Source organism: Grammomys surdaster, unplaced genomic scaffold, assembly GCF_004785775.1.
Source record: "Grammomys surdaster isolate TR1022 unplaced genomic scaffold, NIH_TR_1.0 125956, whole genome shotgun sequence".
NCBI classification, from domain to species: domain Eukaryota; kingdom Metazoa; phylum Chordata; class Mammalia; order Rodentia; family Muridae; genus Grammomys; species Grammomys surdaster.
In genome coordinates, this window is record NW_021620775.1 from 1,449,618 (window position 1) to 1,474,199 (window position 24,582).

At 50.1% G+C, this 24,582-nt stretch overlaps 1 protein-coding gene across 1 annotated transcript in view; it reads left to right on the top strand.

The window, feature by feature from the left end:
* The window catches only part of Xxylt1 (xyloside xylosyltransferase 1), a 128,827-nt gene extending 106,040 nt beyond the window's left edge, over positions 1–22,787 (top strand). The window contains exon 4 of the mRNA XM_028753779.1: positions 21,408–22,787. Within this exon, the coding sequence (XP_028609612.1) occupies positions 21,408–21,804 (397 nt within the window). The 3' untranslated portion in view covers positions 21,805–22,787. The remainder of the gene's footprint in view (positions 1–21,407) is intronic.
* The last annotated feature ends 1,795 nt before the right edge of the window (positions 22,788–24,582 follow it).

Sequence of the window (24,582 nt, forward strand, 5' to 3'; positions counted from 1 at the left end):
ATGAGGACATGAGATTATGAAGCCTTGATGGTCAGCTTGAAGCTCAGAGAGACTGCGGAGGTCTAGTCCTGACTGCCCTTGATAAGTATACCCTGGAGCCCACAGCCCGGTCTTCCCCCTGAAAGCTGGGAGGAGTCAGCTTGCTGCCTTGCCAAAGTGAAGCTGCAAATTGAAGGCCATGCTAGGCAAACAACCAGAGTGCTGTATTCCACAAGGCATAGGGCGGCTGCCCCCATGTGTTTAGAATTTATTTTATTTCCTAATCCTGTTACCAACAGAAAAGGACCCTAAGGAGTCTCTAATTTTATTACCATCCAGCGCAGTTTATCTGTTGTCTGTGGGCTGGTTGGCCAGATGTCCAGGGCTCTGAGGAAAACCTGGAGGATCTAACCTGACCCAGGAGCGTAAATGCAGAGAGTATCCCTCTCTTGGGGGCTCATGGTGGGGCATACACTTGGGTACTGATTCGGAGATAGCTGAACAGTGGAGAAACAAATGAGGCTTCTATTAAAACTGGGTTGCTGCACTCCTGTATCCTCCAGCAGCTTCCTACAGCCCTCCCTGACCCTCCCTAATCTTCCTGTGCTGTGCACAGGAGGACTGTAGTATCACTCACTGCCAGCAGAGGTCTCACCTGAGTTGCTCTGGGTTGTTATGCAGACCTTCTATGGGCTCCTCCCCCCCACCACAGACTGATTGACTGTGCTCTGTAAATGTTCAGCCTACAGACTTGGATGCCACTCTGAGGCACAGCAAACTGGAGATGGTTAATCACCTGGGAGAGTCAGAGGGGACGGAGTGTACAGTGAATCACAATTCTCTCTCTATGAAGAACACTCATGGATAACAAATGAAGGTCTTTTTAGTCTCCACAAAAGCGTTATTACCTTTTGAAGTTATCAGTGATTAAAATGACTCATGGTTATTTTCTGTCACTTTATTTAATGATGACAAGTTGGATACTTTATATGTATAGATACACATACATACACATATAAAGGCTACATAGCTAGCAGGGAAATGCTGCCTGGCTCAGAAGCCACATAGGAGCATGTAAACAGAAGGGATGCTGTCACCATGAAGGAAAGTCAGGAACTGGGAGGCAGCAAGTCCCTAAAGGCTGTGACAAGTGTCAGGAAAAAAGGAAAGGTGAGCCTGAGACACCGGGGACACTATAAGTCATGGCAGGATGACCTGGGGGTGCTGGTCTACATAGTGTACTTGCTTCCTGCCGACCCTAACTGAAGTAGGTCTCCAGTTCATTACTGTCTAGACTCTGGTTTCTGGAAACATCCAGCTGCTTCCCCACAAAGCAAGCAGGCCCTGTAGAAGTAGCCCTTGCTAACCAGAGCAGGCCTAGTGTAATGTGGAAAGGTGTTTCCTAGTCACTGCTTCTTTTTACATAAAGAATATACTGAGCCACTTTCATCATTAACATTTTAAAGCTGTTAAGTGACAGTGCTTTTATGTCATCCATCATGCCATCACTCCCTGTCTCACACACCTCTGTGGAGTCTGTGCAATACTTTACAATTGAGCTGCTGCCTCTTGTCTGTGACTTCCTCTAGTCCTATTTCTGAAGTCTCATTCCCCTCTCATGGCCCCTGGCCTCCCAGTGTCTCTGCATCCCAGTCACACACCATAGTCCCTCAAGGTCATCACAACGGCACCATGCACCCAGAGTGGTTCTGCTGTGAGTCCATGGTCCTAGACTCCTGCCTTCATTCACCATGAGCCCTCGCTCAGTCTGACTCCGGTTGTCTGTGGTGGTTGCTTGCCATTTTCACCTTGGTTAGGTTAGGAAGCACCCCCTGTAAAGGCATCAAGGGAGGATTAGGGAAGATGATCTCCCAGGATGTGGGCAGTGCCAGTCCATGGATCTGACTGAATAGGAAGAGGAAAAAAGATGGGACCGCTGGGTGTGCGAAAGCTCCATGGTCCTGCTGCCGCAGCTCAACCACTGGACTCATTCCTTCCTCCTCACTGCAGGGTTTACCTTCAGACTGTGAGCCAAATAGACCTTCCTTAAGGACTTTCTTGTCAGTTACTTAAGTTATATTATATGTGTGATAACATATAAAAAGTAAATACTAGTGGGAGACAAATTTGTAGGAATATTAGTCTTTGTTCTCTTGATCAGTGAATGCTTAGAACATAAGATCACATGGCTGAGTAAGACCTTAGGTACGGGCACCTCTTAGGCCTGTCCAACCACTAGAATTGAGGTTGTCTGGAGTCAGCGCCTATCTTCTTGAGTAGCCTGGGGAAGTTTTATTCTGTGCTGTACAAGATCACCATTTGTATTGCTTGCTTGACAGAATGTTACTGTTTCTTCCACTTTTTTGTTTTAATTGCCCAAGTCCTGAGCCACAGTCCTCTCTGACTGGCTGTCCTGATAGATTTTTAAAATGTGGCCTCTTCTTCTTCCCCTTGAGTCAAGGGGAAGCACACCCATAATCAATAATTCTAAAAGGCAAAAGGCATTGTTGTTGTTGTTTTAAATTTAGTTCCTGTCTTAGCTCACTTACATTCCTTCTGGATTCTGAGGTTGTAGGACTTAGCCCTGTGCAGCTTTGGAAGGATCCAGAAATAATCAATACTGGCTCCTGGGGTTTGACAATGTTTCTGCAGTCCCCTTTACTCCTAAATAAAACCACTGTGTGTCGAAGCTAGGCCCAGTGTGGTGTCCCCAATCCCAGTCTGATATCCTTCCAACGTAGGACATCCTCCCCCCCCTTCTTATCTCCCTACCTCCCACAGCACTGTCCCATGCCAGCCCCCCATCAGGCAGCCTTGGAGGACAGTAGGATCATTTCAGACTACAGATGGTTAAAAACCAGACAAATCAGAAAGCCTTCAGTCACACTGTTATCAAAAAGAAGAGAGAAGTATGGGTAGTAAGGCTGTGAAGAAAAGAAAATCCTTGTCCATTGCTGGTGGGGCTGTAGACTTGCAGAATCAATATGGAAAGCAGAAATGTTCCTGGGTATGCATGCTCAAAGGAAAGGAGGTCTGTGTTGTAAAAAAACCTGCAGTCCACATTCATGGCAGCAGTGTTCACTGTGACCAGATATTGAAGCCCCTGGAGTCTCCACGGATGGATGTGAGGATACAGAAAATGTGATAAATGTACATTGGAAGATCCTTCACCCTGTAAAAAAAAAAAGAGGATATTCTACCATTTGCCACAACATGTGTGATCTAAGGACCTTCTACTAAGTGTTATAAGCCAGGCACAAAAGGAAGAACAGCTTGGTCTCACTTGTACGTGAAATCTCAAAAGCAAAAACTAGATGTTCCCTACACAGAGATGATGCTGGAGACAAGGTGACAAGTAAGGCCATGGAGCTCAGGGTAGGAAGAAGATGTAAGGACGGAGAAGTCAACAGGTCTGATGGGTACCGCAAGGACTGAAGTTAATAGTGCTGTCGTAGTAGGGTTTTTGCTATAAAGAGTATAGCTTAGATGTTACACACACACACACATTCGCACATATATGCACACACAATAAAAATGAACACATAAAATTAATAACTATTTACATATATATAAACCATCACACTGTAGACGTTAAACACATACAACTTAAAAGTCAGTTCTTTGCTAACTGTTGAAAAAGCTAAGACATGCAGAACGTACCTCCTGATGGATTCCAATTTCATATATTTATCTCAGTGAAGAGCCAGATGTTCTCATTTCTATTCAGGAAACATGATAATCAGAGACGCGTTTCTAACCACCACACTTTACTCAGGTTACGCTGAAATCTATAGTATACAAAGTGTCTCTGGGACTAATTAATGTTTTTAAATATTTACCTAAAGCACACAGAAATTGTATACATTTCTTGAAAAAAGAAAAACAACCCATGGGCTGGGCAGGCTTTGCAACAGGGGATGTTTTGCTCAGTTCCCTGAGGTGCTCATCCGTCTGTTTTCCCATGTGATCTGGGAGGTTAATGAAGGCACCGTGGGGCCCGTTGTTATTTCTGTGCTATGAATTGATTAGGCAGAGGAGGTACAGTGTAGCAGTGTGTAACAGGCAGGCCAGGCCTGTGTGGCTCTGGCAATAGCCCAACGGACTTTGAAAATAGCATGCTGCATTCTAGTCACTGCCGTGAGGCCATGTGCTGTGTCGTGGGTGCTCCTGACATTGTGCCAGCTCTTCACAGATGCTGGCAGGAGTCCTGGCAATGTGAACACAATATAGACCTTTCTCGGGAGAGTCAAGCTCAGCCCTCGCTGTTTGCTGGTGAAAGTATATCTGTCTAGACTTCATTCATTCACTAAGTGTGGACTGGGTCACTGCCTTGTGCCAGGCACTGGGCTAGGCAGCAGGGATTCAGGTATGGAAAGACACCATCTCTATCCCCGACAGTCTGATAACTCAGTGGGTCAGGGTGGCATATGGGATCCTTGCAGGCTTCATACAGGAATTGGCCTCTGGGCTGTGGCTTGGTTAAAAGGGAGTTGTGTTGATGAGGAGGGAAGAGAGCACAGCAGCCAAGGCCCTGCTGAGAATGGCATACGCAGAGTCATCCGGAATGCCAGTGTGGGTGGAGCCTAAGGTGGACAGGACGTGGCCAGACAGCCTGGCTTCTCATGGCCTGGAATCAGGTCTTTAGAAAGTGGGGAGCATGGTGTCACTGTGATGTCAGGACAGATGAACAGCAAACACCTGCCTCTTGGCTAGATCACACTGTCTGGTTGTCTTGGCAGTCAAAACAGTGTGCTACAACTATTTTCATTCCCCGTAGGTCACACCATTGGAGACAAGACCTGGGCCCAGGGGAAATACCATATGGCCATCAGAAGTCTACAGATGAGGGCAGGACAGTGCACCCATTCACTGCCAGAGCAATGGTGTCCAACACAACCTGGTGGGAACAGCCAGGGGGGAATTTTTCTTTCACGTCTAAGATCCTCCTAAAATTTCCATTCCATATCTTAACACTCTGTTTTCCTCTCTTTTCATACACAGCAAGAAATAAATCACAAATATTTACCAAAGGTACACTTTAAAACAGCTTTTTCTAAAAGCAGCATTTACACTGAGGAAGGTTTCAAGTACAGCTGTGGCTCAGTGGCCTGGGGAAAGGGGCTCGTGCTTGACTCTTGACAGCAGTGTGTCTCACCTCGGCAGGACTGGTGCTCCTGGGCTGATGGTGTGGGCCCCGGTTGGATGGGCCCCAGTTGGACGGGCTGTGGCAGTCTCTGTGATGAGACCATTGTGGCTCTGGGATGAGCTGCCTGAGTGATGGTGGACACAGAAGCATGCCTGGCTGTTGAGCCCATGCACCTGCCGCCGTCCCACTGTGTACATGGGGAGCTCTGCAGAATGATGGGTTTCATCTCAGGGTTTGTTATTTCTGTCTCCTGAGAAGGGTGAAAAGAGGAAAAAACAGAACCATTTCCACAGAAAGCATGTTTGAGAACTTGTCTCTACCCCATGTGCTCTTGCCTGCCTCAGAACATTCCATGCTAATTACACAAGCCGCTGCTGCCGCAGCTTCCTGTTGGTGTCCACAGCTCTGGAAAACATGGAAACTGATGACATCTGTGCCTGCAGCTGCAGTAGAGCTGAAGGGGCCGACTTTAGGTGAGGGCAGTGTGTCCCACAGCACACCAGGCTCAGGCGTGCTGAAGAAACACAGCTCACAGTGGCTTGTAGAGGAACCAGTGTGGCACTAGGACACAGGATGAGAGAAAGCTACGGCATCCACATGATTCTGTGTTGGAAAAGGACTACAGACCCCCGAGGGAGGATCATGGACAGTGACAGGAGGGTCCCTAGAGATCTGGTCCCATGTCTGCATCCAATGACTTGTTTTCCTCTGACATGCGCGCGCGCACACACATACACACACACACACACAAATTGAGATAGGGTCTGTCTACTTAGTCCTTAAGATAGAACTCTGTAGACCAGACTGATCTCAAACTCACAGAGATCCACCTGCCTCTACCTCCCTAGTGATAAGATTAAACTCACACCTGCCATCCTCTGCCACATTTTTAAATTGCCTAAATATATGCAAAATAAAATTTGCCATTTGGAACATCGTTAAGTCTGTAGGGTTGATTCTGCTCAAATGTCCCACCATCACCGTCCTCTTTCCAGAACAGTGGTATGACCCAAGTAGAATGTCATCCTCTGTACTTTCGTCATCCTCTGTACTGGTTCACCTCCATTCTTCCTCCTCAGCCCATGGCAAGCTCTCATCTACTTCTGGCTTATAAACCTGCCTGATTTAGATGGTCCATGTATGTGAAATTATACATTTGTCTCCTCTGTCACTCTGTGGCCATTAGAAGCCCCTGACAAATACTGTCCCCAGCTCCCATCCAGAGACAGCCTGGGGAATCCCTTCACCAATGTCCCATCCAAGGGCCATTTGTGAGTCCCTTCAGCCGGTCATTCGATGTCTGGAGTATCTGATTTAGGGATCTTGTTTCTGATGTCCTTGTATGGTTAGTGTGTGGAAGAGCCTTCTCCCACCACCTATCCCCACACGCAATCCCCTGGCCAAGTAGAAGTAGGTATGCTGGCTCAGAGTAGGGCTATGGCCTGGCCTGTCCATGCCCTGAGAGGCACTGAAGCATAGAGGAGAGGTCTCACCACTACTAGCTGGGAGTTTTTGACTGACATCTTTACAACCTGTAAGCCTTAGCTTCCTCATCTAGAAAATGGGTTTAATAATGTGCACCTCCCAAGCTTGCGTAGACAGAGCTCAAGTATGTAAATGTGTAGAACAGTGCTTATGTACAGGTTTTGTCATAATTATTGCTGTATTTGTAACCTATGCCTCCAAGTTTCATAATGATTAAATGAAATCCCTTATAAATTGTTCATGAAGTGGCTGGCAGGTAATAATTATTGAAGAAAGTGCCAGCTACCCAAATGCATACATGCTATGTGTATTACAAAAAAACCAACACAAGGGGGTGGAGAGATGGCTTAGTGGTTGAGAGCATTGGCTGTTCTTCCAGAGAACTTGGTTTTAATTCCCAGCGCCCACATAGTAGCCTACAGCCATCTTGAACTCCACTTCAGGGGATCCAGTGCCCTCTTCTGGCTCCCACAGGCACCAGGCAAAGGCAGAGCATGCAGGCAGGCAAAGCAGCCTGTGTGCATAAGTTAACAGTCAGTTTGTAAAGCAGCATGGCGCGCTTAGAATGGACTCAGTGGCTGTCCCCAGCTGAGTCAACACTTGCCCAACAGCAGATTGCCCCACCCCACGAAGGGCCCACCGACATTTCTTATCTTCTTTCCAATCGACAGAGAAATGAGGAGTCCCAGGCAGTGGAGACTAGCTCCACTGGTCAGTGCAGAGCTCGTCTTAGGACCATGGCAAAGTCAAATCCAGAAGCACTGGCTGTGAGGAAGGAAGGGGTCGGCTCCCGGCCCAGGCTCCCGGCCCAGGCTCGAACCCCACCCTGTGCTTCATCCCTCCCTTTCCAGGTTTGGAGACAGCGCCTTTCGGAACCAGTCTAGCGAAGTTCCTTCTGAGCCCCGTCCCATCAGAGTTCAGCGTGGCCTTCCTGTTGTGTGGGCTCTACAGCCTCAATCAGAATTAATCCATTTAAAACCCACAGAAGGAAAAGTATCCTGTAGGGAAACCAAGCCTTACCAAACTTGTCTCCGTGTCCTAATTTCAGTTGCCAGCTAAAAGAAACGGCAGAGGTGGTAAAGAGCTCTGAGAAGGGTTACCAAGTTGAAGCTGGAGGGATGGCTTCCCCTGGGGTGGGGGGTGGGGGTGGGGAGACATGCTGACTCAGACTGTGGGGAAAGTATGCATGTGTCGTGTGAGTGTGCTCACTTCTGCATGTCACATGTGTGCACATATGTATTGTAAGCAGGTATGCATGTGTATGTGCCAGGCTGCACTGGAACAGAATGGCTTCCGAGGAACATTCAGAAGGTAAACATGGCATTTCCTCTAGTCCCCTGTTCACTATGATCTGCATGGCCCGGTCTCTTTTGGACTCATGGGGACTTTCTGAACTTATGTGAGCCTAGCCTGAGCTTCCGGCTAAGGTCGAGGGGTTGCCTGTGCTTCTGTGTACTGTAGGAGAGGCTCCGGAGTGAGGGGTTGCTGAAGCTACTCCTGTCTCTCCTCTCACCTCTGCTTTAGCCCTTAGAAGGAACTTTGCTAGATGTCACTCATTGAGCTAGACTCTCACCTGGCCACACCCTTCAACCTGCAAGCCCTTCTCTGAAGCTAATTGAGTTCTTGTACTCCAGGAAACTCCAGGAAAGACGTTTGTCCAAGTTTCTTTTCCTACCAAAGCTGAGTGAGTGGCTTCTGGAAGCACCTGGCTTGTTTCTGTTGTGCTGCTGGCCTACCCTGAGAACCACTGGGCATCCAGTGTACCTGCAGTGAAGGCTGCCACTCCTGGGTGCCTCAGCCATTGTCAGCAGGTCTTTTCTCTGCAAAAGTCGGCAGTGGTCCTGGTGCATGCTTCAGTGAACTGGTAACAAAGACATTTGAGGATTTACCAAGCAGAGCGATCTGTCCCTGAAAATTCTCTGAGTGCTGGGAATCCAAGGGCCAGACCTCAGTTTATCCACCAGAATGATCCATTCCTGAAAGCACTCTGGGTGCTGGGAATCCGGGGGCCAAGCCTCAGGCCTTTCCCACTCACCACTGACTGGCTCTGTCTCGATTAGTGCTGGCTAGTGAAGGAAGGAAGCAAGCCGTCCTCCATCACCAGCTGAGTTACGTGATGTTTCATCCCCTTCCCGGTCTTCTAATACCTTGCACTTCCTCCTCTACTGGGAGCCATCTGAAGCTAAAGGAAGAGAGATTGCACTTGTAGGTGCCTGGGTGTCAGATACTGCATCCCCCACATGACCCTCGTGGATAGAGTGTTGAGTTCTCATGGAGCTGGGGCAGGACACACTTTGACTAGTTCAGAGTCCTCTCTGCTCCTCCTATGCAAACACATGGTCACGTGACCCTGTGTCAACACTGCTGACCTCATCTCTATTTAGCCTATTCCCCAGACACACAGTTGACAGGCACAGTGAAACCAGAGGAGCTCTTATGTAAGAGGACCTGAGTGGGGAGGCCCAGGGAGGTTTGTGAGTACACATTGCTCTGACAAAGGACTTGAGGGAGCTCTCGGGCAGTGTTGGGGAAGGAGAAACACTTCATAGTCAGGGTTGCTGAGGGACCCCCACCATGCACACTTAATTCCTTCTGGGTGGAACAGGTGGTGGGCTTGGGAAGGCTGACCTCAAGATGGGAAGAACTGGCCTCTGCAGGGACCATAAGCCCCCAGACCCAAACCGGGACCCCACAAGATGAGGCTCACGGCCAGCAGGGAGCACTCTCAGTGAGAGCTTTGTCCTTCTGTAGAGGATGGTGAACTTGGTTCAGCAGAAATTTTCCAGGATCTGTAAGTGCCCACCTGTGTCTAAGATGTGGGCTGAGTCTGCCTTCCTCCTGTTGGTCCCTGTTCCAAGCAGGTGAGGCAAGGAGGCCTGGCATGGCCCAACAGAGTCCTGTGCATGAGGCAGACATCTCTTAGCCTTGGACAAGGGCCAGGGGATCTCTGGGGCTTAGTGAGGAACCAGGGAGGAGAGACCAGTATAGGATACTGGCTAGTCAGGGCCTGCTGGTGGCAGGGGGCTTCCAGGGGTCCTGGCCTGGCCGTGCTGGGCATGTGGGCTTGTTTCTTTTCTGCTTCTTTCCAAGGTGTGTACATAGTCCAGATTTCTTCATACTTCTCCCTCTGGTGGAGACCTCAGACAGGAAGCCAGTGTTGAGAACTCTGTCCTTCTAGTGTGCACCCTCCCAGCAAGATGGCTCTGTAAATTCTTTGGGATGCGTGAGGAGCTATCCTTCTTGAGGGGAGCAGCTTGTGTGGTTCTAGGCGCCTCCACAGTGTTCGCTAAGTGCAGACACACGGCCAGCTGGTATGGATGTGGCCGGATGGTGACACTTCCTCCTTGGTCAGCAGTTGTGCATCCTGAACTACCACAGGGAAGATGGTAAAGGACAGTTGGGCCCACAGGGGAAAGGTCTCCCTGCACAGAGAGAGCTCCAAAAAAAAAAAAAAAGGTTGGGAGGCTTGTGACCAGATCTGATGGTGTTTTTGAAAAAACACCTTCCTTGGGCACTGGCTGGTGCTGGTATCTAATCTTAATGCCGATTTTGATCTGGGTTTTAAGTTCCACACTTCACAGTCATTCACACCCTCCTTGTCTGCACTCCTGAGTAGACATCTGACTCCAGCACATGTTGGGGGAGGCTGGGAGAGTCACCAGAGTCTTCTCCGCCTTTGTGGGGGCACCCCAGACACAGCAGAGACTCAGGAGAAGCATCTGGAAAACCCAAAGAGTAGAGTCAGGCAGAGCATTGCTGATGAAGCGCCAAGGAACATATTGCAGTTTAAAAGGAGAAGCGTCTCCCTGGAAACTTGGCACTAGGGAAGTGGGCAAAGAGAGCACATGGTGCCACTGAGATGGTCCCCAGGGATGGGCATCACACCAATAACACCTCAGACCATGATCCTGCAGTCTGAGGACCTGGTCAGGAAAGGGACTCAGGTTGAGGTAGCCATGCAGAGGCCTTATAGATCGTGTTAAGGGAGAGGGAACTGAGTTCTTGGCTGTGACTAGACCATTAGGTTAGGAAAGGGTACTTTCAGGGAAGACTCCTCTACCATAAGATTCCATGTTTCTATACCAAAATGGCTGAAGAAGGAGGTCCAGGGGACAGACTGCTCCCTCCCTGCTTGTTGAGCCCTTCTCCTCACACAGTGGCCCTGAGGGAAGTAAGGTAGGTCAAGCACCATCTCATGAGACCACCCAGAAGAGAAGGAAGGCGGTAGAAAACTGCAATGGCTCCCCCACCCTGTTTCCAGAACTCTGTACCTACAGACACTAAGAAGGAAAAGTAAGGACTGGGCAGAAGTATATCCGGTCAGTGAGCGCCTTGTGTGCTGCTCCTGGGAAACAGCAAATGGTAAGATGCTGCTTGTTGAGACCACCCATATCCCAGTAGTGAACATGTCAGGGAATTTGCTGCCAAGTGTAATCAGGTTTCAAACAAAAGCAAGAAACCAAACCCATAGCACACTCAGCGTACTGGTGACACATCCGATGACAAATGACTGCCGGGGTTCACTGACCAGTGTCCCCTTGAAATTCATTTCTGCAAGCTTCATGGCTTATAAATCCCATCTCAGCCTGGCACCAAGGCTTCAGAACAAGGATCCTCTAGCTGATGAGTCCACTGAACAGGTCTGGGATCGAGACTCCTGGACAGGCAGTGGTTTGGTCACCTGTGGGTTGCAGGGCCCACACCTGTCAGTCAACAGCAGGAAGGGTGTGGGCCTGGCAACCTCGCTGCTTGGGGAACTTGACATGCACCTGTGCTTCTGTGATCTCATCAGACATGTTGAACGCTGCCCGAATTGCCTCATCGCGTCCTCCCAACCTCCTTGTGTACAGTCAAGAAGCCAGGGGCTTGTGTATAGAAGCCAGGGGAGTGGAGAATAACGTTTCTCCAGAGAATCCCCAGGGTCATAAGCAGAGGACCAGAATTTGAATGAGGTCCAAGCTGAAACCAGCTGCCCCTATAGCTTTGCATTCTTGACCCAGTCATGCACTGAGCACAGACGGAGGGGCTATCCCCTCTCCTCACGTCTGCTCCATGCCCATGAGCGGGTTGCTTCTAGGAATCATACGCTTACTCGTACAGAGTAAGGGGATGCAGCAAGTGTTAGTAGAGAATTTGTAAAACATTTCAATTTGTCATATTGCCTATTTTATAGCCATTAAAAAATAATGATGTTGATACTACTATTATAGCCTTCATCTCTAGAAAAACAATTGTAAAAGGGCTGATAAGGTGGCATAGCCGGTAACGTGCATACATACAGACGTGACCACTTGACTTCCATCCTGCAAACATATGAAGATGGAAGGAGAAAACTGCACAGAGCTGTTCTCTTGCCTCTATACAACACACACACACACACATGTATGCATGCAAATACACACATGCATGTACACACACAATACTAAAATGTTTTAATTAAAAAAGGATTAAGGTGACTGGAGAGATGTCTCATTGGTCAAGAGCACTGGCTGCTCTTCTAGAGGACCTGGGTTCAATTTCCAGAACCCACATGGTGGCTCACAGTCATTTGTAACTCCAGTTCCCAGGGATCTGACAAGTTCTCCCAGCCTCCATGGCCACTGCACACACACGGCACACACACATTTGTGCTAAAACGTCCATACACATAAAAATAAATGAATCTTAAAGAACAGCAACAGCAAACACACCCAAACCATCAAACAGAAATTGACTCCTTTTTTCTGAGTAGACCCTGAGCCAGTGGCGGCGGTGGTGGCTCGGTGGTGGCAGCAGCAGCAGCATTCCCTGGGAGCTTGTCAGCCATGGAGCTTCTGAGTGGGAACCTGCATTTCAGTGGGGTCTCAGATGAGCCCACTCCCACAGAGGGTGTCTGGGCAGGACCGCTCTGTGACAGGCTCCTGAAAACAAGCCTGAGTCTAGTCCACAGTGACCAGTATTTGTGTTAGTGTGCTGCCACTGTCTGATACCTTAACCAAACCCACACACAGATGTGCAGTGAGCGGGACAGAGTCTGCTTAGATGGAAGGGGAAGGTGCCCTCAGTTCTCCTAGGTTTAAGAAGTCATGCTTTGCTGAGGCCCTGCTACCTGTACCCTCACATCTGAGTGAGGCAAGTTCTCTGGCTTTTGGATCAGAACTCCCTGTAGTGAAGGGCATTGGTGTGGCTGAGAGTTTAACGAGACACAAGGTCAAATTCCACACATACCCCTATGTATTCCTACCACACACACCCACATTCTGCTCACTGTCCTGGAAAACACCCATCATGTGTCCCTGGCCCTTTCTCTTGTGGCCTCCATGCCGCGGGGCTGTTGGGAGCAGTGAGCCAATTCCAAAGGTAACACTGGCTCAGTGTCTGTCCCCCTTGATAAACATCCCTCTCCTTGGCGTAGATTCAGAGAATGGATAGGATTGGTGTTCTAAGCTAAGACCACTGCATAGGCCAGGCCAAGTGGGGGGGGGGGGGGAGAAGGTACTCACAAGGCCAGTCTGCATCTTCATGGTCACTGGAGTCCCAGAACTCTCTCCAGAATTGAGCCAATCCCTGCTAGTGGTACCCAGACCTCAGTGAGACCTCTTCTGGACCAGTAGTAGGAAGGGCTGACCTAGAGGGCCAGGCCTCTCTGGGACCCTGCCTGCCTAACCTTTGTCCCTGGGCATCGCAAGACTGATGTGGATTCCTCTGCCTCTGCCTTCACCTTGGGGAAGGGAGGCCTCTTAGCTGTCAGCTCACTGACCCAGGATGTCCCCTCTTCTGCAGCCTTCCTGAACTCTGCCTCCAATATCTTCTCACAGTTTCCCCTCCCCCAGTTACATTACCCATTCGAGCCAACAAGTGCCTCTGTGACTCTCCAGACAAACGCCAGTAAGATACGTCCCAGGATCCACCTGACTGCTTGGTTCCATTCACAGCCTCCAGGCGCCAGCCATTGTCTGTTGTTTATCCCAAAGAGATACCCAAGGGACCTTGGAAACTAGTGCTGATGTCAACTGTTCTCACTCTAGCCCTCCTTCTCTATGGGTCACTTCATCCGCCAAATTCCTGAACTTATTCCATATCCTTGACCTTAGATATGCCCCAGGACTCCCTGACTCTACTTCAGTTTTCCTCACTAGAAGCTGGAGACGACAGCTCTCTCCTCACTCGGTCATTTAGATATTAGTGTGAATATTAGTAAGTCAAACAGTCTCATACATAGTAAATGCTCTCTAAGCATTACCCATCATGCCCTTCTCATCCCTGGCCTTTCCCCAGCACCCTCCCTTCAGTCTGGCTCACTCTAGTACATGCTTCCCTGTCCCCCCCTCTAACCTCTCTGACAAGATGCTATCTGCCTCCCCTCTGTCTGTTCCATTCATATCCTCTCCAGTCCAGTATACCCTGCTCCTTGGTATCCGTACTCACTTCTCCCAAAGGTCACTACCACCTCCTGTGCACTGTCAAGTTCTTACTGTGTGTAGCTTTCAACCCTAAGAGACACAGGAGCCAGCTCCAAATGGGGAGGAGCCAGCCAGGCAGAACCAGGAGAGACTACTGATACAGGGAACAGGAACAGGTAGTTCCAGAGAGCCCCGGAGGGTAAGAGCAGGATGTGGCCACCACAGAGGGACCTGTTTCAGTGACTGGAGTAGAGTGTCACTAGGAGCAAGGTTCGTGGCGGGTAATGTGTCTAGGTCAAATAGCCAAGGTGAGGGAAGGGCAGAGGGGGCCCTAGTGGAAGAGCAGAGAGGAAGATGGTGGTAGTGGTAATGAGCAAGGAGGTGCCAGGCGTCAGGTGTGAGGCTGTGGGTGACGTCGGGACAGCTGTGAGAGGTGGAGGATGAGTCCCTGGAAGGACCAGGGAAAGAGGCAGCAAGACTGGGGTACTTGAGGTGAGTGCTGAGGTGCTGGGTGTGATGCTCTTCCGACCAGCGTGTTTGAGTGACAGGCAGGGTGGGCATCCTCATCTCTGCCACACAGTGCCCAGTGTGTGCCCCTCTGGGCTGCCAGTTGGAAGCTATCACTGCTGTATACACTACTCTTATCATCACTGGTGCAAAATGTGCCGTAGAAACAACTCGGAGTAGGATTGATTTTTGGCTCAGTCTCGTGTTGGGGCAGACATGGCAGTTTATTTGGCATGTAGAAACATCTCCTGTCTGGGGTGGCTCCTTCCTGAGGCAGCAGGAGCAGGAGACCTATCAGCAGACCAGAAATCAAAGATCAGGGTCAGAAACCAGTCAGGCTCTACCCCCAGGTGGCCCTTTTCTTCTCGCCAGGCCTTATGCTTTGAAGGTTCCACAGCCTCCCAGAACAGCACCTGCAGCTAGAAACCAAGGGTTCAGCACATGAGACATTTAGGAACATTTCAGACTCAAAGAAAACAGGCCCTGTGACTTTATATCTCTATGGCTGCTCACAAAGATAAACCTCTTTTTAATTAAAATATGAGAGCCAGAAGCCGATGGCCTGGGTGTGGAGGGCACCACTTGGGGAGATAAAGCCTAGAGAAAGGCCTGGCTGTCTGTGAGGAGAGGAGATGGAAGGAAGGCCTGCCGGGGATGCCGGGGATGCCGGGGACGCCTATCTGGATCACAGGTTGGCTGCTGCATGGTTGGAATGGGCAGTGTGGCCTGCAGACCCAGCTAGGTCTCTTCTGAGATCCCTGCAGCAGATAAGGAGCCCAAGGCCTGCGTTAGTATCGACTGCTCCGGTTTCAGTGCAGAGGACAGGTGCCTGGGTTCTCCTAGGCCGCCGTCTTCCTGACTCCACTTCCGTCTACTAATGTCTGAACTCAATAGGAGTCTGGGGTACCTTCTTCAACCTGTGTCAGCCATCTGCTGGGACTCTCCTCACATCCCTGCCCCTCCCAGCCTGCACTGCTGCTATTGGCCCCACCTGCCTGGCTTGCCCTTCCCCTTTCGTAGGTCCTCCTTGTGCAGCTCTTCCACAGTCTAGCTGGACTCAAGAATCTGCCCTGCAGTTGTCTGTAGGATGGGCTGCTGGCCGTCCCCTAACCCTGTCCCTGTTTTCACAGTGCAGCAGGGGTGAGAGAAAGGCCTGTGACTGAGACTATGCCCAGGCAGATGGTTTCCCAGGTGGCATGACCTGCAGCCTGCAGTGTGGAGGGAGCTCCACACCTCCTGAGGAGTGGTCAGAGCCTCAGCGCCTGGATGGGAGGGGAGGCCTCACACTGATGATGTAATTCTTCACGGCTCTGAGAGGACTATGGGTGTGTGGAGGGCTGGGCTGTCTCTTGGCACATCAAGATTCCCCAGGATTCAGCCACCTGTTTCTGTAGCCCACAGAGACTGACTGGTCATAGCCTATACAGCTGTGGGGACCAGACAGCAATGTAGGTTACCTTTAGCATGCCCAAGTCTGGCACAAGAACCATGTCGAAACAGAAACACCCAGATGGCTGGGTGGACAAGGGCTGGTTGCTGAGGTACACACCCCTAGCAAGCTGGGCAGGCAGAGAGAGACATCTGCAGAGTCAGCCCTCCTGTGGCTGACTGTCTGCAGTAGCAGACAAAGCCATTTCTCCTGGACACACTGCTGGGCACCATCTGTGTACCCCTCTGCTCCCAGACCCACCAAAAGTCCCGTGAGATTTATCTTATCCCTGTCCCCAGCCTAGGTCATTGCCCAGCAGGCCACAACCTGAGCAGCACAGTGGCCTACACAGTGACTTTGTCCTGGCAATGGGTGTGTTGTGCTCACCTCTCATGAGGAGTAGCTCATGATACTCCTTAAGTGATGACTTAGCTCCTGCCCTTAGGTGGTACCCAGTGTATCTCAGTGAGAATGGGGGCTTTGGATGTCTCCTGCTGGCTGACACACGCTGCAGCTTCTCTCCTCCTATGGGTCTCCAAGCCCTGACTAGGGAATAAAGGACAGACACTCATCCAGGAAAGCAGGGATCTGGTGGGGTACATGCACACTGGGAGAGCCACAGCTCCCACCCCAGCAACCTGGAACCTCAGTGTGGTTATTAGGTAGAGGGTCGGCTAGTCTGCACACACTGGTCCCTCGTTTGTCCTCAGTCTCCCAAGGAAAGCTTTGCCGTCCCTCTTGAGCCTCACCCAGGTAAGGCTTTGCCACTGTGGGGTGAAGCATTGGCATCTTTGAAATGGCAGTGCCCATGTCACCCGTACACACTCAGGACTTCCCTGACTTGGGGCTTTGTCCGCTCCCTACAGGCCCTCAGCGCTCACATTGCTGTCCAGTGTCCCACTTGTCACTGTCTAGTCACTGGTAACAGACTCCTAGAGTCCAGCCTCCTGGACTCTCCAGGTCCAACTCCTCCACCTGCCATGACACATTTTCTCAGCCCGTTGGCAGCAGCGAAGTCAAGGACCTGGGAGTTCCAGGTACCCCTCCCCCACGTTTCGAGCCAGTGAATGGAGAAGGTACGGTGAGATGAGAGTGAGCCCTGACGGTTTCCCCAGACCCCGTCTGCTGATGGTTCCCCAGACCCCGTCTGCTGACGGTTTCCCCAGACCCCGTCTGCTGACGGTTCCCCCAGACCCCGTCTGCTGATGGTTCCCCAGACCCCGTCTGCTGAGGCGGAGCTCTCGGCACTGTTGAATGCCGCCTTTCTTGGGAATGGAGACGTCAGGATGTAACTATTGGTGAAGAAGGATTTGTTGTGGAATAGGGTAGCCCCTTTTCCTGGGTGACCAGAGATTCCTGCGCACACTGAGATCACCCCTTGAAGGTGGACGTCAGTGTTGGACTGAAGACACCAGCAGAAGCCAGGGCAGCATGGAGGGTGTTCTTCTTCACAGCCTGCAGTGGCAGCTCTGCTCCGCCTTCCTGTACATTCAGCACTGCAGTCACAACTGGCTGGGTGTTGGGTGGGCTGCCTACTCTCCCTACTTTGCTATTAGGGACTAGTCAGCTGATGACCTCAGAGTTCAGGGAAAGTGAAAGGGCTACTTTGCAGGTGGTGGCAGAAGTGAGTCTCTAGAAAGCTTGGCTCTTACAACAGCACCCCAGTGCCCTGCATGACCCTCCCTCCCAAACCGAAGGCCTCAGTGATACGAGTTCAAAACCATGCCACTCCTAACCTGAGTGTGGTCTGCTCTGCCACTGCTGTGTGGATGGCTAGTGGCCCGATCCGTATAATGAGGTATGCTAGCTGCTCCCCCAGCAAGCAGCTGCCTTCTTCCGCCTTCTCTCCAAGAGCTCCTTCCAGGTCTTCTTCTGTGAGGCCCTCTAGTCCTATTACAAATAGCCCAGTGGCACTGGGAACTTTTCTTATCTTTCTAGGCTGAGCCAGGAACACAGAGGTACCATAAGTCTACAGAACGTGCTGGCCAGAGAGGCTGAGCAGAGACTAGTCTTTTGGGAGGAGTTTGACAGGAGGGCTAGCTGCTCCAGATAAGGAAGGCCTCAAAGAGGACTCTGCAGTTTGTGTCTCTTACAGGGTCTGCTGGGTCTCTGTTCCGGTGGAGTCCCTCCTCTCAGGTAGCCTGGTTCTGCTACTAAGGCCTGGCCTACCCATACCCATGGGCCCTTAGCCTAGGAAGCTGAAGACGCAACCTTGCCTCCTGCTATCTTCCATATTAGGAATATGGAGTTTGCCAACTCAGTTACTGGCCTACAAACAGCTGGTATTTGTAACCTACATTTCCTCCAAGGACCTCCAAATAAGGGCGGGTGTGCGTTCTACCCCTTCCAGGGAATGTACCATCAGGAGGAAAGGGCTTGAAGAGGCTTCATTTGTATTTTTCCAACAGGCCTCACTGGCTTCTGGAAGGACTCATTATTTACCATCTGTACAAGGCTTGTTTCTAGTTGAAGACTATTTATTTCCAAAGAGAAGGAAAAACCTAACCCCTCTGTTATAGCGCCCAGGAGACCATGGGGAATGGGGTAAGACCACACAGGGTAGACTGGGTGGGTGTGAGCACCGGCAGCTTGCCCAAGAAACTTTTGGAAGATCAGGACCTGGATTCATACAGGAGACCCAGAACCCTGTGAGGTTTGAGGCTGTATACTGGCCTGATTCAGAGTGGTTCTTAGATCTGCCCCCAGACACAATGACATGAGCTCTCAATGTCCTGGTCCCCGGGCCTCTTGGCTTCAGGTGTGTTGACCAAATTCAGAAATGAGTTTGGAATTCAAGTGCCATTCCTTGAAACATTAGCCTGTGGAATCCGAGGAAGTCAGAGATTAGGGAACTGCAGAGATCAGAAGCCTGTCCCTAACTGACCAAAGACCTCAGTGTCCTAGGAGAAGACGAGAGACCTCAGTGTGTGGGGAGAATAGGAGAAACCTGCCTTCGTGCCGGGTGGGGAGTGCTGGTGCCAGCAGCTCCCACACAAGAGCTCACCTTGCCACATCCTTGCACAGTTCTGTCTCATGACTGTGAAGCTGTCGTGGAGGCTGGTGAAACCAGCCAATCCAAAGTCCTGTGTGCTAGCTTCATTTGGGATAGAGGGAACACTTTGACCAGGGCATAGAGGAGGTCATTTTGTGCTTAGGGAGGTTTCAGTTCCCTTTCAGGCTGTTTCCACTTCAGCAGACATACTGGGAGACCAGCAGACGTACTGGGAGACTTGCATCTCTAGTGTCCTGTCCCTTTTTGTCCATGATATAGCAAAACGTGTTGTTTCCCCAATCTGGCTCGAATGCCTCTGCCTGGTGCCATGCCCGCCTGGTGCCGTGCCCGCCTGGTGCCGTGCCTGCCTGGTGCCGTGCCTGCATGTGCTATGCTGGGTCCTGGGCGTTGTGTTCCTAGGGAGCACCAGGGTTATAGTTTCCACCTGGAAATGTTCTCTCTTCCTCTCCCAGGCCTCCTTTTGGTCACTCTTGATATGAGAGGGAAGGTCTGGGGGCTTCCAAGCAAGGGTATACCCTACACACACCCGACCCCTAGCTGTAAACTCCTTGTTGGAGGGTAAAACCCCCTTCAGCACACCAGAGGCTTATCCATGGTGGATGGATTGCTCAGGATAGTGACTCAGTAGCCTTACCTCAGCCTGCTCCCTGCTGCCACCCAACACCGGAAGCTGCACAGACTCACTCCTACCTTCATAGTCCTTCCTTCCCAAGCTCCTGTCATCTGGGCAGCCTACATGGGGTAGAAGCACCTGAGGACCCTGTCCCTCCCACCAGACCCTGATCTCTTTGGGGTCTTCTGCAAGGGAAGGGAGGAAGCAGTGGGCAGGATGGAGCCTCCGTGGATCTCTCTTCTTCCCTGTCCTGTCCCCACCATCGGAAGAGGCTTGTCACCTGACCCTGAAATTAACCACCTGACAGTAGTAGGGTCAAATGGTAACCTGCTGACATGTTGGTGACCCATCATGGCAGGTTCTGTGGCCTGGAGACCACAGCATCTCTCAGCTTGCTCTCAAAGCTTATCTTTGCCAAGGCTGTTATCAGCAGGCAGGCGCCAGATCAAAACCTGCTCCCGCTCATCTCAAGCCATTCCTGACCAGACTCTAACAATGAGCCTGTGTGCTCCATTGGTTGGTGTCCCACGGGCTTGCTTTTTTCTTACCAAGATCAAGCTGTCGGCTGCCTTCCTGACATGTGAGACCACAAAGAGTGCTTGTCTGTCCCCATACTGGGGTCATGTGTTAGAACTGAGAATGGACCTGGTGCAGATCTTGCATGCTGGGGCTCTGGTTTGCTTTTGACCACAACTTACACGTTACCTGTGTCCTATCCTGTGAGCAGTGTGAGGCATTTTACCTGAGGACCCAGGCTCACTCTGCCTGTCTCAGGTACTGCTGCTGGGCCTTGTCTTTGAGCACAGGTTTAGGGACCCCATCCCCCAAATGCTGCAACACCTAAGGTCTTGATGCTTCCAAGGCTAGAAACCAGAGTGACCAGCACTCTAAGCATGTCAATCACAGGAGGATTTCCAGATGTTTCCTTCCACCTCCAAATGGAAGTATTTGGATAAAAGGTGAAGAAGGATCCCTCCAGTTGTCACACCTCATGAACCTAGATTGACTTTTCCCAATCTGCTGGAGAAATGTCAAAACTGAAGTGGCATCCCCTCTGGATGCCATAGTCCCACATGGCTCCATACAGCTGCCTTCACCCTAACTTGTGGGCATCTGCTGAGAGCTATCACTGGAACCCCAGCGTCCACCTAGCCCCTCAGGAATGCTAGGCTTAGGGTCCTGAGTGAAGCTTGTTCTAAAGGGGAAAGCCTGTTGGGATCAGTCTGAATTTGGCTGCCTGTGACTTTACCATCAGTCATTCAACTCTCTCCTCCCCCAACCCATCCACACCCCACACCCCCACCCCCCGCTGTTGTCATGTCCTCCTCAAGACCATAAAGACAGGGTGGGGAGTTCCACATTGCTGCCGTCTGGAGGATGTGAACTTTGAGCCAAAGGCCTAAGGTTCAGTCTCTGCTTCTGCTTCTCACCAGCTGTGTGACTTTGGACAAGTTACAGTTTCCCCGGGCAGTGTTTTCCTTGCTCTGTGGTGATGGGTCATCTCACAGAGCACAAGATTCCTGGGAGGATCAGCCCCCATTCAGCATGTCATCCAGGACCTCCTATCTCCACAGACCCTCAGTGGCAGTGACAATGATCTCATCAACATGGTCACCCTGAGGTCATAGAAGATGTGAGAACCCGAGACTTGGAGCTAAGGGACCTGGATTCGGGCTCTTGCTGTCCTGTTTGCTGGCGATGTGCTGTAGATTCTGAACCTCAGAATCCCTCTGCTTTTGTTTCTGAGAAACTGAGGGTCATTGTGAAGGCCCGGGGTGGGGGTGGGGGGCGAGTGAATGGGGTAAGCTCATTCATCCCAAACTGGGATAACACTGTTTCCTTTCCCTTCACAGACACACTTTCTGGCAGTTCCGCCATGAGAACCCCAACACCAGAGTTGGGGACCCTCCGCCTGAAGGACTCCCTGGCTTCAACAGTGGAGTAATGCTGCTGAACCTGGAGGCCATGCGCCAGTCTCCACTCTACGGCCATCTGCTGGAGCCTGCGTGGGTACAGCAGCTTGCTGACAAGTACCACTTCCGGGGCCACCTGGGGGACCAGGACTTCTTCACCATGATTGGCATGGAGCACCCTGAACTCTTCCATGTGCTGGACTGCACCTGGAACCGGCAGCTGTGCACCTGGTGGAGGGACCATGGCTACAGCGATGTTTTCCAGGCATACTTTCACTGTGAGGGCCACATCAAGATCTACCATGGCAACTGCAACACGCCTATCCCGGAGGACTAGGCACCAGCTCACCCGCTGTGCCAGTGGGGCTCCCGGGCCTGGGGAAGAAAGAGAGACTCTGCTAGGTGGCCCTTTAGGGGCCAGGTGCTGCAGACCTCCCAGTGGTAGCCTGTCCAGCTGCCATCCAAAGAAGCTCAGCTGAGCCCTGCTGGCGCTCAGGCTGTTCCTCCAGGGCATCCTGAAGGACAGAGGCAGGTGTCTTCCAGTAGGTGGTTGAAGATATGAAAGGAAGGAGAATTGCACCCTTGTCCACATGGAATCAAAACCTTTGTGAAGAACTGGCTTTTGTTAGACCAAATAAGCATTTTGAGCAGCAGGCTCTAATGCTGTGAGCAAACAGGTGGGTGCTGCTATGACCCGCAGTGAGCACGGAATTCATGGGTCAGGGTTTTAACAGGAGCCCAGAGCTTAAGCCTCTGAAGAAATGCCACAATCCCACATCCTTTCCCAGGAGGCTTTGCACCTCCTCCGGATGTTCATGTTCATGGTGCAGGCTTCCAGAGCAGTGTCTCTTTAGATAAGCCTGGGCTATAATAATCCCTCATTATAGTGTTCCCAGCTCTTATCCCACCATATCCCAGAAGCACATCTTCTCTTGTCCATCTGCCTGCTCCAGGTGACCTGACAATACTAAGGAATCAAGTCTATCCTCAAGGAGCACTAGATTCACTCAAGGAGCAGCCTACCAGCTCACAAGTACAACTGGGTAGGCTTGGGAAGGGTTGGCCTCCTGGTCCCATTGTAGTCTCTGGAGAGGAAAAAAAAAAACAAACTCCTAATTTCCACTGCACCATGCAGCCCCTACCCCTTCCCAGAAGTGAGTGCCATTTCTCGGTGTGCTTGGGAAGTCAGCAGCTCACATGAAGTCCCCACAGGCCACGTCTGTACAGTCCAGCTCATGTCCCAGGCAAGAAATGTGAGATTCTTATTGTATATTCTTTCAGTACCACGAGTGACACTAGCTAATAAATAGTCTTTGAGAACACTTGAGTCATGGTGTAAGTTCTCTGGCCACAGTGTTCAGGGCACAGGGCTCTGAATGAGTGGTAGAGTCAATATCAACCAAAGACCTAAAAGGACCAACCGGAAGGCCTGCCTGTGAGTGCCATGGGTGGAACTGCCATGTTTGGTTCTCATTCTCGCTATTGGCAGGTTCGTCTGCTGCCAGGAGCAAGCCCAGATATCTCTGACTCCTTAGCCAGACCTCCCAGTTCCATTCATGCTGGTGAGGTGGGACACACCTTCACTGGCCCTCTGCTGGCCTGGTTCATCTGTCCTAGCTACTTGATTCCCCAGTCATAGCGTCTGGTTATTAGATGCCTGCAGAGTACCAGGCAGTGTCTTAAGGATTTATATGTGCCCTAGATAATACTCATGAAAACCTCAGCAAGTTCATTCCAGCTCTAGAACTGATGTATGAAAACAGAGACATGGACAGGCCCTCTGCCAAGTTGTTTACTGAAGCTTTTTACTGTGCAAACATGTTGGAAATATGCAGATAAATACAGCATACTGCAGTCATATGGTGGAATATATTAGGAATTATTTGAAGGAATATTTAATGCACCAGGAATTATGCTAGTGAGTAAAGAATACACAATATAAGATTGTATTGTATCCTTTTATTTTTTAATTACGTATATGTGTGCATCTATATGTATTTGTGTACAAACAGGTACATACATGAAATGTATGTGTGAAAAGAGAAAGATTTAAGAGCAAGCCTATTCTGTATGTTATTAGTTCAACTCCTTAAAGACCATGTGTCAGCCACATTAGCAAAACAGTAATCTTGATGGGGGTGGGGGGGGGGTTAAAGGACAGGAAGTTTTTTAAACTCACAATAACAGATGAATTTTTCATCAAGAATTAAAGTGTTTCTTGGGCTGGAGAGATAGCTCAGCGGATAAGAGCACTGACTGCTCTTCCAGAGGTCCTGAGTTCAATTCCCAACAACGACATAGTGGCTCACAACCATCTGTAATGGGATCCAACACCTCTTCTGGTGTGTCTGAAGACATCAACAACAGTGTATTTACATACCCTAAATAAATAAACAATTAAAGTGTTTCCAAAGCTACAGTGTCTTCTGTTATTCAACAAAAACAGTTAACCGGCACTCGGCACAGCAGACTCCCACTTACACACATGTATGTGTGCATATGTTATTGTGAGACATCACAAAGTACAACTTTGTGGAGTCAGTTCCCTCTTTCCACCTTTACAAAGCCATTACACCATCTCAGCGACACACACACCCCCAATTTACTTTGAGATCACCCCTCAGGAGTTCCCCCTCCTCTGTCCCAATGGCTTTGACCTAATGCCTGTGGTGTATGGTAGAATCATAGACGATAGGAAACCCACCCAGACTGGCAAAACCACTGTGGATTCCTTCCTTGCCACAAGTGGCTTTTGACAGATGTTGGAGAGCTAGCTTCTGATTGGGATCCTGCTATGATCTGTGTTGTATATACATAGTTAAAATGCTATGCTTCATTTGTTTCACAGACCCTTCACGGTCTAGTACATATCTGTACACATAATTAGAATGGAAATACAGACAGCATTTCTGAGTATAAAAACTTTATCTTTATTTATGTTAATTTCCATATTTTTCTTGATTATTAACTTTACAACACATAACAAATTAATCATTTTAGTTACATTCACTTATTCAATATGTGTGTATATGTATATATGTAATATACACATATATATACACACACACATATATATATATATATATATATATATATATATATATATATATATATA